Source organism: Ascaphus truei, chromosome 5 (assembly GCF_040206685.1).
Source record: "Ascaphus truei isolate aAscTru1 chromosome 5, aAscTru1.hap1, whole genome shotgun sequence".
NCBI classification, from domain to species: domain Eukaryota; kingdom Metazoa; phylum Chordata; class Amphibia; order Anura; family Ascaphidae; genus Ascaphus; species Ascaphus truei.
Window position 1 is genome coordinate 123,248,209 of NC_134487.1, and position 13,248 is coordinate 123,261,456.

Consider the following 13,248-nt stretch of genomic DNA (forward strand, 5'->3'; position numbering starts at 1 on the left):
TGATCAGGGCAACAACCCTTGTGTAAAATAAAAGGTGCAATGACTATTTCTATCTGTCTTGGAAAATAAAATACAGATTTCAATAGCGGGTTGGTACAGAAATGTCTGGATTATAAACATTTCACTTAGTTTTAATTCAACTCTTGTTTATTTTAGTATATTAAACACATTTGCCTTATAAAATTGCATCGTTGCAATACGTGTACTGGTAACCGTACAAAGCATACTTTTATAAAAAGTGAACAGTCATTTCAGTTCTGAAATGGAAAGACCGTGAAAAATAAAACTTAAAAAGTAAATCACTAGAAGAATTCTTACACGGTTGATAACAGCGTTAATGAAAGTCCCTTTCCATTGGCTGAGGGATTTTATAGATCTTAAGTCACTTGAGTGGACAATAACCAACCCTTTTATCCCAGCAGGGGCTACCGTGCATTACTGGAACTCCGGCAATGTTACGGACAATTCCTGGAATAGGTAATATGCAGAGACAGTAGGGGAACCCCTGCTACAGCCTTAGTGTAGTGTAATAGGTAATATGCGACAGTGATATACTGAGGGTAATCCTTAATATCAGTGGAGTGAATGTGCTGTGGACTGCTCAAGTCACCATACAGAGATACGTGGAGGATGACCTAAAGAAGCAGTTTACACTGCTAATGTTTACTTTGTAGTACCTTGGAGCCAATCCATGGTGCCCCAAGCTCCAGGGACCCCCTAATTCCTGAGATAAAACTAGTTTTGCCCACCAACACAATATGGTTGCTGGGTCAGGTTTACTACAACAACCAATGTCATCGTGAGATAACATTGCGACTTTCTATAACTGACCCCATGACCATGTTTGTGTTTTGCGTAGATGACTGAATTACTATTATCTTAACTGGGTGGTCCCCGGCGGTCAGGGTACCCGCAGATCAGATCCTGTGGGACTCCCCCGTTCAGGTATAAGGAAAAAGACGAAAAAGGTGGGACTGCCACCTCAAACGGGGCTTTAACACTAATTGTCCAAGACTTGGATTTTTCCCTTCTTTACATTCCGTTTTAGTCTCATGTTGTCTTCGGTCACCTCCTCCGCGAGGTCACTGTCAGAATCGGAGCTTCCGTCTGAACTGGTCTCTGCTTCATCTTCACTGGAATCAGAACTGCTCAGTTCTACCAACGCCACGTTCTGGGGGGGGGGAGAGGATTCAGTTAAAGTATTAAAATGCAGGCACAAGAAGGATCTAGTTGTCATTACAAAACAAATGTTACATTTCTTGTATTTAAACTGAAAGCACAAATTGTTTTTATTCACTTACTACAGACATCAGCATTGAAACGTATCTTGTAAAAAAAAGTCCTATATGAACAATAACTTGACCTCAGCAATACAAATTGTTGCAGCTGTCTGACGTGCACATATACTTTTTATTTCTGTGCAGCTGTCTGAAACATAGTACACACAATTTTAGTGCATAACAGAATTTGCTAAAATATGTTGTCCACTGCTCATGCATCCTATCCTAGGTCTGCATTGCTGTTTAAACACAATCTTTGTCAAGTCCACTGTCCAAGTACCAATCCAAATTTCTAAGAGATACTGGGTTTGCAGTACAGTGAGAACAGTCAGCTTGTATACCATCTATTTTTAATATTTCCACATTTTGCTTAATGATCCATATTATAAGCTCCCCATGGAGAATACAGGGCAATATGAAATATACCCTCTTCTGGGTCAAAGTGCACCCACGATTAAACAGAGCACTGCAGCAACATAGGCAGAGTTATAAGAGGTATTACGCAAGCAATTACTTAGGCTAACTAACTCATCTACAGCGTAAATCTTACCATTTCAATTATATTTTCTTCCACATCATCCACATTTTCTATGTCAAAAGCACTGGCTGGAGCGTTCTCCATTTCCTTGCTAAGACTTTCATTGGCATGCGCCATCTGAGGTAGGAAGTTCTGCACTCTGTCCAAAACTGCAAAGAGACAAAAATAAATAGAAACTCTGAAAATGCTTTACCATATTTACATTTGTTAAGAAGTTTGAATGCACATTGCTATCGGTTGATAATGTCAGGGTAGTACTTCGTTATATCTCGAACGAAGCCTCAGAGGTGAATTAGCTGTTGAGCTTTCAGTTTGCATCTCCCCTCTTCCCGAGTTCTGTGAGCTGTTGTCTGGGGACTCATTGTATTGGGTCCCATCTATATTCGAGCTTTGGACTGATCAGCTCTCCCCTAGGACGGTGAGGAGCTTGCTATTATTCTCATGCGACTTGTGATATGTTTGTGTGTTTTAAATACACCTATTTTGCCATTCACGCTAGTGTGCGGTGCCTTGTCCCCATTTGTTGAGCACCCTCTGTGGCATTAGCAGCAAAGAAATGGATTATCACTCAAATATACTTTTAAATTCCTCATCTGGACAGTCTGCGAGATTGTGACTTTTCCTCCCGCCATCATAACTTACCTTAACTAATACACACAGACACGAAAAGACCAAGCATGACAGTCTTACCCATAAACCTGAGCAACAAATGAATATCTGTTCCCCAATATCTGCTAAACCTGACATGTCCGTAATCATAATATGCCACGCGGTGCCACGTATGTACACATGTAATTCTTAGCATGTTCTGCAGATGTCACATGATATTCTCATTTTTAATAAAGTCACTCTTATGTTGAATACTTTCTTACCCACGACCCCTGAACCTCGCAGAACCCTCCAGAGAATGCCTTTGAAGCTTGCTCTAAAAAAGGATCATGTTTAAAAAGTTGTCACAAAGGCCATATTTAATTCCCACCTCAGGCAAGACAACTGCCCTTATCTTGAGACTCTTAGCGGTAATATACAATCCACCTGGCACATTTAGTGGGCTATACAGGATAGCGCTTTTCAAACTATAAAAAGAAGAAACAAATGAGGTAAGTCCACTTACGGCTACTTCTGGGAATTCTGACTATTGGTGAGCTTGCTCCTTTTTTGTCATTGTAGTGTGAATTTATCAGTAGCTTGCTGTACAGTCCTAAAGGATAAAAAAAGAGCATGTTCGCTTATGACCTGCACTTCACTATTTACAAAACAAATAAAAAGCACAAGATATATTAATACAGTGATGAAATCAAGTGCAGCCTAAACACCTGTGGTTTCCCAAACCGCAACCTTAACTAAATTAAATAAAGTGTTCATGGCGCAAATGAAATAATAGAGCAGTAAATGTGCAAAATGAACCCAGTGAGTATAAATAAACACTAATATCACATTAGCTGCATCCCCATGGAACGAAATCCTCTGGGGTAGGTACCCCGTGTCGACCTCATATGAAGAAAACACAAATGCATGCAAAATGGTGCATTAACATTTTACTTTATATAAAACACACAGCGTGGAAAGGGACAACTCACACATTCCCCGCTGGTAAAGAGCAGAGTGTGATTCTGGGCACACTCCAACCCCAGAAGAAGTCAAAATATAGATGAAGCGCGTTGGGCTTCTTAGGCCACCGTACCAACCCTACACTAACCCCATAAGGAATCCAATTGGCTGATGCGGCTGATGTGAGAAGCAGGCAGAGTGCTCCCAGACGTGAGTGAGAGACGCGGACCACGGAAAGACTGCACGTGTGCATGCTGAGAAGCCATTTCGGGGAAGGGTTAGAGTGCGCCCAGAGTCACACTCTGCTCTTTACCAGCGGGGAAAGTGTGAGTTGTCCCTTTCCCCGCTGTGTGTTTTATATAAAGTCAAATGTTAATGCATTATTTTGCATGCATTTGTGTTTTCTTCATACGAGGTTCACAAGGGGTACCTACCCCAGAGGATTTCGTTCCATGGAGATGCAGCTAATGTGATATCAGTGTTTATTTATACTCACTGGGTTCATTTACTGCACTATTTCATTTGCGCCATAAACACTTGTTTGTTTGACTTCACTATTTACAACTGTCATTAGTGCAAGAGGAAATAAACGTATAGGGCAGGGGGGCGCGGCGCTTACAGAGGCCCCTCGCTCTTCCCTCAAGCGTTTAAATTGTATGCCGGGGGACCGCGCACGGCCTCTGTAACTCCATTACCTGGTCTCCGGCAGCTTCTGGCGACACGCCACCATGGCAACGTGACGTCACAACACCAGAATGCCATGACGTCAGAATGCCGGACACAAGGTAATCCTGATCCTCTGAGATGCAAGTACCTCAAACCCCTGCTATAAAGTAGGTCATATGTATGCATGTATCATTTTATTTATACAGCGCCACAATGTACGCAGCGCTGTACAACATTACAATAGCGGATAAATACAATTACAAACAACCGGAATAAGTGCAACGGTCAATGTTTGCTTTGTGCATCTGTTTGCAGGAGCCGCGGGTTGTGCAACCACGGTGTGCAAAGGACATTGGGCACCACATTTAATATGTTCACCATCCATACTCTAGATTAGCGGTGTGCAAACTGGGGGGCGCGCCCCCTGAGAATTTCATGGGCAACCGCAGCGGTTAGAGGCCCCGCACTCTTCACCACGGCATTTAAATTAAATACTGCAGGAGGCGTGAGGCCTCTGCAACTCCCATACCTGTTCTCTGCCGGGTCTTCGGCGACGTCAAATGACATGGCGGGGTCACGTGACATGACCCTTGGCGTCATTTGACGCCGAGTCCTTGGAGGGGGGGGGGGAGGAGGGGTTGCGAACGCTGTCGGATGCCGGAAAGGGGGGGGGCAGCTCAAGAAGTTTGCGCACCCCTGCTCTAGATCAGGGGTGCTGCACTCCAGTCCTCAAGCCCCTCCAACAGGTTAGGTTTTCAGAATATCTCCGCTTCATTACAAGTGGCTCAATCAGAGGCTCAGTCAAACGCAGCCTCTGATTGAGCCACCTGTGCTGACGCAGGGATAGCCTGTAAACCTGACCAGTTGGGAGGGCTTGAGAACTGGAGTTGAGCATCCCTGCTCTAGATCAGTGGGGCATGGCGGTTACAGAGGCCCCGTGCTCTTCCCCACGCAAATTAAAATTAAATGTCAGGGGATGCTTGAGGCCTCTGTAACTCCCTTACCTGCTCTCTAGCGACGTGTCGCCAAATGACGCCGCGGGGGTCACGTGATGTGTCGCCGGGTCCTTGGGTGGGGGCGCGAACGCTGTGCCTGCCAGGGGACGCAGCTCAGGAAGTTTGCGCAGCCCTGCTCTAGATGGTATATATTTAAGCCCTTCACAGCCAATGCACTATCATCTCCTCTGGAAACAAAGGAGTTACAGTGACAGAAAATGACCTGGGAAGAATAACTGAACAGCTCCCACATGAAAGCTAGAAGCGAAACAAAATAAACTCACTCATTAAGAGCACATGGACAGATCTGGCTCACCGACTCGCATCAGTCTCTCAGACTTCCAGCGGTCAGCACATTTCCAATGTCATGTCTTTATTTGGGGTGGGGGGAAGTCCCCCACACAGCTCACTGCTTTACACCATCACCCCTGTGCTGTGCAGCCCCCGTCCCCCCCTGTGTGGCAGTGCGCGCGCCGCCTCTGCTCCCTCAGCACACACTCTCAGAACCTTGGGGCTCTGTGACGTTCCACGGGTCACTTACCTCCCGGGCTGCCAACGCTGAGCAGCTCCTGTGACGTCTTCCCACTCCCGGGTGTCTCTGCACGGCGGATCTTCTCCGAGGCCACATCACGCGCTCCCTCCATCTCTGGCAACGCGCGAGGAGAGGCTCGTGGTAGCGTCACGTGGAGGTCAAAGGGTGTGCGCGACGCTAGGCTGCCGGAAGCGGGGAGCACACCAATCACGTCACAAGCACTGGGCGGACATAACATATATTATACTGTATTAGGAATGCTGGGTATGACAACCTTGTATTCGGCTTGTGGTTGAATTCTGCATCCTAGTCACATTTCGTTGTTAACATCTGTAACTTTCTAGGATCAACGCTGGTGTTTTGCCCATAACCAAGATGGCAAACAGGCGCATCATGACGTAACTGCGAGCTAAAGGTCAGAGATCCCCATGAACATTTTTTTAAATTCACATTAATGTCTAATAAAGTTTGTTTTGCAGAAGAAAAAAAAATCATACCCATGGATGACCTCTAGAGGAAAAGTGGTGAATGACATGTATATACAAATGTGATCAAATACCAGCACACCACGTGCTGGTATTTGACCAGTTTTGTGATTCTCCTTGACTATTGCTTACCTTACACCACATACTCTTTCTAGTGATGATCTGTACCTAGAGTGTGCAGCCATTTTTTCCCTCATACATTTTATATATGTAACGCATATATATGTAACTAGGGTTGCCAGGTGGCTTGTCCAAAAATACTGGTATAGCAGGGTCCCCCGATCCCCGGTTCCCCCGCTTACCTCCGCTACAGCGGGGGAACATGCAGAATGTGCGCAAGTGCCAGCAGCCTCAGAGTGGCGACTGCATCGCCAAAGACTCCCGGTGGCTCCCTTTGCAGGGCGCCGCCATCTTCATTGTGGCCGCGAATGCGCAGAGCATCCCCTAGTCCGGCGGCCATGTTGGGGTTGACGCCAGCGCGAGGACACTTTGCGCATGCGCAGCAGGACCCCCGGAGCGGCAGCCATGAGAGGGAAGGTTCCAGCGGGGACTACAGCCTCCAGAAGGCAATGGGGCTGTTAGTCAAGTGTAGGCGAGCAGCCAATCGCGAGGCCGGATTCCCCTGCAGGGGGATATTGATACAATTCGTGTGCTTGGACCACGCCAGTCTACAGAGGGAGCTGAAACTTAGAGGTAGTGTCCAGGGAGCTGTGCTCCCCTGGCTAGGCCTAGCTTTATCCCCTTAGGCCCCAGGTAGGCCCTGAGAGGTAGGACCCACTAGATTGTGTTCCTGCAGGGACAGGCCCTTAGATAGGGACACTGCCCCTGTATCTTGTAGTGAGGGACACAGCGGCATCCTGGCTCTTGGGGGTCTGGGACCAGATCACCCCTCGGAAAAGACTATACTTAAGGTGGACATCCCACGTGGGGACCACCCCACGCGGAAGCACAGGAGTCGCGGATCATCGTTGGGTCCGTGTACTCCATCACAGGACGCAGCGTGCCCAGGTGCGGACGCACCCGGCAGGTACCCCATGCACAAGTGCACCAACATACACTATAGTGGCAGCGCTGACCACATATAAGGGTGAGGGGCTATATCCTTGTGGACACTAGAGTGGTTGGGTGCCCGAGGGCCCCGTGAGATACTGTGGGGACTGTGAACAAGTGTGTGGGACACTGGGTGGGTGGTTACGGCCGTGTGAGGGTGTAACCAGTAGCCATAATATCATTCCATAGTAAAGCTGTTATTTAATGTTTTACTCAGAGTGTGTGTTTATTGCATAACATATGTATGTAGATCCTGTAACGGGTAATTCCACACAGAATCCGTTACAGGTGGAGGCGCTGAAGAACACTGTTCCAGGTTACACCCCAGGATCCCTGCAGCGGAGGCTCAGACCTCCTGTGAGCCACATGTATTGCACCACACATACCGTAGCCACACATTCTCCAAAAGGGTGGGGGAAAGTGCGCTACATTTGGAGGCGCTGCTGAGATCTCAGACCTGGGGTGCCGTACGTAGCAGTTAAATTACTGAGAACCGAACACCATGTTTGTGCCATCTAAACAAGAGTTCCGCTACTGGGCATTGGGACTGCATGTGAGTCCCCGCCACGTGCTCGCAGTGGGAGGTATTCCCAGCACTACCCCCATGCACGAATTTTGCCAATACATCTGCCAACTCCATGGTCTAGCCAAAGCACGGGTTTTGGGGAGCAAGTATGACACTACGCACCGGCGGACCATATTTCTAGTGGTTGCTGACCATAAACTATGGGAAGAAGGGGCTCCAAAGGCTCTGTATTTACCAGACGCTCCAGCCACGGGCTGCCGAGTGATATACCCAGCTCTGGCCACCCCACCCTTGACCTCTGCTCCCGGACCCATCGCTGGCGTACCCTACCGAGCCGAGCTCTTAAATACCTCTTACACCCCGTGGAGGAGCAATACTTCGGTAGTAAGTTCACCCATACCCCGGGTGGCAATTACCTCCAGCGCCTCACTAGAGATACCCCCCCAGAACCGAAACTCCACAACCACTATCTACTTTGACCCCAAGGATTGACTATCACAGTCACCTATCAACGGGCAACTCTACCCCAACTATTGGATGCTCTAACACTGTCCTCTCAGGCTCAGAATTACCGAAAGCTCAAGGCCTTCTCCAGAATAGTGCCAACGCCCTTAGGAGAAGAAGGGTTTGAGACTTGGAGGGAACATGCGCTCCAAGTGCTAGACGAGTGGTCGTGTTCGGAATACGTTAAATGACAAAGGCTGGTTGAGTGTCTCCGACCCTCAGCTGCTCAGTTGGTACGAACGCATCGGGACACAAAAGGAGAAGTCTCTGCACGCGAGTTAGTGGAACTGCTGACCCAGTCCTACACGAGCGAAGACAACGAGGATGAGCTCATGGCCCAGTTCAAGGCTCTCCGCCAGAAGGAGGAGGAGTAATTGTCTGCCTTCGTCCACAGGCTCCACCTATACTTGGGGACACTCCTTGCCAAAGGAATCATTTCGGCTACAGAAATAGACCGGTACTGGTTCAAGTAACTATTGAAGGGATCACTACCTTCCCACCCAATAGCCCTGGTGATGTGAGCCGCTGCAGCCACCACAGAGCCTCCCAGCTACCTGGACTTAATGCGGCATGTTAGGAAGCATGAAGTCCAGTTGCATTTCCATGACCCTAAGAAGGCCAAAGGGTCCCTCAAGGGTGAACCCAAGGGAACATCCACTCCAAAGGGTAAGGAGCCCTATAGTATATAGGAGGACTCTCAATCAAAGTCCTCGGCCATCAAGTCCAAACCGGCCAAGAAAGTATCTCCTACCTATAAAGGACGAACCGCTCTCAGGGACCTTATCTGTTACCGCTGTGGTCGGAAGGGACACTTCGCCTATTAATGCCCCGAGAAAGAACAAAAAAAAACTCCAATTAAGAATTCCTACCCTAACGCAATGATTTGCGGGGCTTACACTGCCGAAGGCCCTGCCCCATCGGACAAGACCACTTCCACACCCTCTGATGACCCTCCTGAGCCAAGCCCCAATGATGGAACCCCACCATTGGATGCTTACAGTCGTGTAGGACCAGCCGCTATCATATGCGTCGTTATGGACGGTGTATACTCGTCAGCGTTGTTGGATACTGGGTCCCATGTGACCTTCATGTACCGAGGGTTCTATAACCAACACCTTACCCACCGTCCCTTGCAGTCGGCGGAACATATGAAAGTGAGGGGGCTGAGTAATGAGGACTACCCCATTGACGGGATTGTGAATGTTCGTCTGGGGATAATTCAGTTGAACACAGGCAAGTCGCACCCTATGGATGTGTAGGCCCTAGTGTGCCCCGATCCTCAAGAGCAGCCCAAGTACCTAATTATCCTGGGGACTAACACTGACATAGTACGGACAATAATCAGGGCCTACTTACAAGAAGTCGGTGAACTGCCTCTGAGTAGCCTAAACCTCCTCCTGTTGGAAGAATGTTGCAAGATATATGCTTTAGACCATCATGGAATTCTCTTCAACCGGCGGGCTAACAGAGATTCCACCATGGGGAGTATAGCACATGGCCGCATTATGCTGCTACACTGAACGAGATGAGACCACCTCTTCTCCCTGGAAAGCACGCTGGAAGAAGATGCCCAGCGAGGCTACAAGTTAATACTAGAAGTACGGGAATGGACTTCCGAGATCCCTCACCGAATTGATGTATTTGTCCAAAATATCTCTCCGTTCCCCATGGTTTCGATCCGGGACGAAAATTGGGCCGTATATATCCCGTCACCCCAGTGGAGACAATGCCTCAGGTGAATGCTGCCACGGTGTCCGAGCAGCTCGCCGAGCTGACCTTCGACTTCGGACACTTGACCCTTACGGCCGAGTGGAGAGACCAGTTAACGGCCAAATTGGAGGAATGCCGGGCTGTGTTCTCCACGAGCGAGATGGATGTGGGTTGCAGTCGCAGCGCCCATGCACACCATAAGGCTGAGTGATACTACACCCTTCCGAGAACTTTCTCGTAGCATTGCTCCTCAGGATGTGTACGATGTGAGAGAGATGTCTTGCACGAGATGGAGACAGCAGGGATTGTGACCGAATCTCGGAGTCCCTACACCTCGCCCATCATAGTGGTGAGAAAGAAGAATGGATCGGTAAGATTGTGTGTCGACTACCGGACACTGAATAACCGTACCCGATCAATACACTCTTACCTGCATCGAAGAGATTCTCAACGCACTAACTGGGAGTCAGTGGTTCAGTGTTCTGGACTTGCGATCTGGGTTCTACCAGGTACCGATGAGTAAAGAAGACCAGGAGAAGACTGCCTTCGTTTGCCCCCTGGGCTTCAACCAGTTTACACGCCTGCCCCAAGGCATCTGCGGGGCTCCAGCAACATTCCAACGCCTAATGGAGAAAACCATTGGAACAAAATATAGGGAAATAAAAAACAGAAAACAGTGCAAATTTAAGTGCAGACGTTGAGACTATGATGAAATATTAATGACGATATCTTGGCTCTGCTGGTCTATCTACTTACAAGATGTAAGTGGTAAGCATGCAGTTGGCAGATTGGGCTGCCACCCCAGGTAGTATCTGTGTATTTGTGGATATCCCTCCAGGCTTATCTCGTCAGGGTAACCATGGTATACATAGGGAGGAAACAAAGCTACATAGCGCGATCTGTCTTTCCAAAAACTTTATAAAATGAATATGAACATATAAACATATAAAATGTGCACTTACAATGTGCTAGAATTAAAATAGCATTTATCACAATCACAGTGATTCTAGGGGGTTTAATCCGATCTCACCGCCTCCTCTCTGGCTCAGGATATCAGCTGTCTGCAGCCTGGAACGCTCAGCTCCGTTTCTCCTCCGGCGCGTGTGACGTCACTGCTCAGTGGAAGGTACAGCTACGGATCCCTCACTAGACCAAAACACCACTCTACGCGTTTCGCCCAGCTCAGCAAGCTGTCAATGGCTTCGTCAGGAGTGTGTGAGTTGTGGGGTTAATGAATGTCCTTTTATACCCTCTCTGTTCTAATTATACAATCAATACAGACAATTACCTCAGCGCTATGGTATCCAATCTATACATGAGTATTCCAATTGGGATATCCATATTACACATAATACATACTTTGATTCTTGATGAAACATCATTTTCATAGGAGTTAATCTTTATATAATGTTATCCATCTACAGGAAAATTGTATCTATTCAGCACTTAGAGTATACACATGGAGTATCCAGTGCTATTTGATAGTATTTTAATTTATAATTGGCAATTTGCATTTTTGTAAAAGGAAGTTTAGGCTGATTTCTTTTAAAAAGAGTTTCTTTGAGACTTGTGTTGGTCTCTAAGTCTACAATAGAAGCTGCATCACAAAAAAACGGGGGGGGGGGAGGAGAGGGGGAAGGTTTATTTTAGTTCAGGAATGAATGCATAAAGTCAGCAATTGATACTGGGCAGTTTTAACTTATATAATTGGATAATTCAAGTTACTGCTATTATCTTGCAGTCTGATTTATTGTGACCCAATTTATGTTCATGTCAGTATTATTTTCATTATTATTTCAACTAACTAAATTACTTAAAATCTGCTTCTGTGTAAATAATCCCAAACAACAATACAGATGATTCTGGGATGATTAAATTCATATCTGATGTTATATTTAATTGGTTTTAATGCTAGCTGACATTTTAGAGGGAAAACTCAAGTGGATATTACTTATAAAGTAATTAAGCTCTTAGTGCTTATTGTATAATTTTTAGTGTTTATAAGTGACTACAAATTTGGGTGGAAAATGACATTTCATTTACATTATACATATTTATGCAATCTATATATTTTTTGTATTTTTTACATTTTTTTATATTTTTTTTTTTTTGAACATCAGTTCTCAATACATGTTTTTAACACAAACGCAATATACAACAGGACATCTATGTTCTACTCTAAAGATCTATAATGATAGAGACTCTTACACATTCCAAAGCATTTTTATACATTTTTATACATTATGTCATATCAAAATGGTATTATGCAATCTCTAGCTATCAGTGCTAATACACATAGTGTGATGTCACTATCTGAAAACACACGCAGATAGGATATATTGAGCCTAGAAGAGAGGAAAAAGAAGAGGCAAAAAATGGGGGGGGGGGGGGGGGGAAGGAGATTACATTCAGTTAGATGGTCAGACTAAGAAGGGTGTCAGATCTAATTCTGCATTCAGGCCCTTTGGTGTCATGGTTTTTAAGCGGTGGATCCAAAACGCTTCCCTTCTTAGTAATTCTAAACCTCTATCGCCTCCCCTCCAATGTGGCAGAACATGCTCTATAGCTTGATAATGCAAGCCTGTCGGTTCCCCAGCATGGAAGTCAGAAAAATGTTTTGGAATACTGTGATTCTGTAACTTCCTGTGAATCCCACTAACATGTTCCAATATTCTCGTCCGTACAGGCCTTATGGTCTTTCCAACATATTGTAACCTGCAGGAACATTCCAAGATATAAACCACATGGTCTGTCCTGCAGGTTATGAAGCTTGATATTTGGAAGCTTTCGCCTGTAACGTTTGATACGAACTGGTTTTGGTTAGGTGATTTGAACCGGCAGGCTGTGCATGTCTTGCACCCATAAAACCCCTTTGTATGTAGCCAACTATTATCTGTACAGTTTTTTTTGTTTCTCAGAGCACTTGGTGCGAGTTGATCTTTGAGATTCTTGGCTTTTTTATATACTATACTAGGTTTATTAGGGATGACTGGGCCTAAGACAGGATCATTTTTTAATATATCCCAATGTTTAAATAGGATTTTTTTGATCACATTTGCCTCTCTATTGTAACCCGTAAGGAAGGCATATTCAAAGTTCCGGTTTTCCTTTTTTCTCTTATCTTTTACTTTCAATAGGTCAGATCTATTCATATTCCTAACTTTTTCCCTAGCACCATTTAATAGTTCCTCATTATAATTCCTCTCTAGAAATTTGCTCTGGATCCTATCTGACTGTGTTTCGCACTCTTCTACATCGGTGCAATTCCTTTTAATGCGTATCAGCTGACTTATTGGGACGTTGTCCATCCAATTAGATAGATGGCAACTGTCTCTCCTGATGTAGTTGTTTTTTTCAGTGTCTTTGAAATGTGTTCTTGTCTTTAACATTTTATTTTCAACATAGATGTTT

At 46.0% G+C, this 13,248-nt stretch overlaps 1 protein-coding gene across 1 annotated transcript; it reads right to left on the reverse strand.

Moving 5' to 3' along the window:
- Window positions 1–129: 129 nt before the first annotated feature.
- NOPCHAP1 (NOP protein chaperone 1) lies at window positions 130–5,730 on the reverse strand. The gene is made up of 4 exons (XM_075600573.1): window positions 5,572–5,730; window positions 2,933–3,019; window positions 1,831–1,967; window positions 130–1,171 (listed from the first exon to the last, which is right to left on the reverse strand). The coding sequence occupies exons 1-4, from the start codon at window positions 5,672–5,674 to the stop codon at window positions 1,001–1,003; spliced, it is 498 nt and encodes a 165-aa protein (XP_075456688.1). The 5' UTR covers window positions 5,675–5,730; the 3' UTR covers window positions 130–1,000.
- Between the last annotated feature and the right edge of the window lie 7,518 nt (window positions 5,731–13,248).

Excerpts from the sequence above, each read along its gene's own strand:
- NOPCHAP1 (XM_075600573.1), bottom strand. The coding sequence starts at position 5,674 with ATGGAGGGAGCGCGTGATGTGGCCTCGGAGAAGATCCGCCGTGCAGAG. Across the intron at positions 3,020-5,571 it reads CAGCGTTGGCAGCCCGGGAG|GACTGTACAGCAAGCTACTG; the intron begins GTAAGTGACCCG and ends TTTATCCTTTAG. Across the intron at positions 1,968-2,932 it reads CAGAATTCCCAGAAGTAGCC|TTTTGGACAGAGTGCAGAAC; the intron begins GTAAGTGGACTT and ends GTCTCTTTGCAG.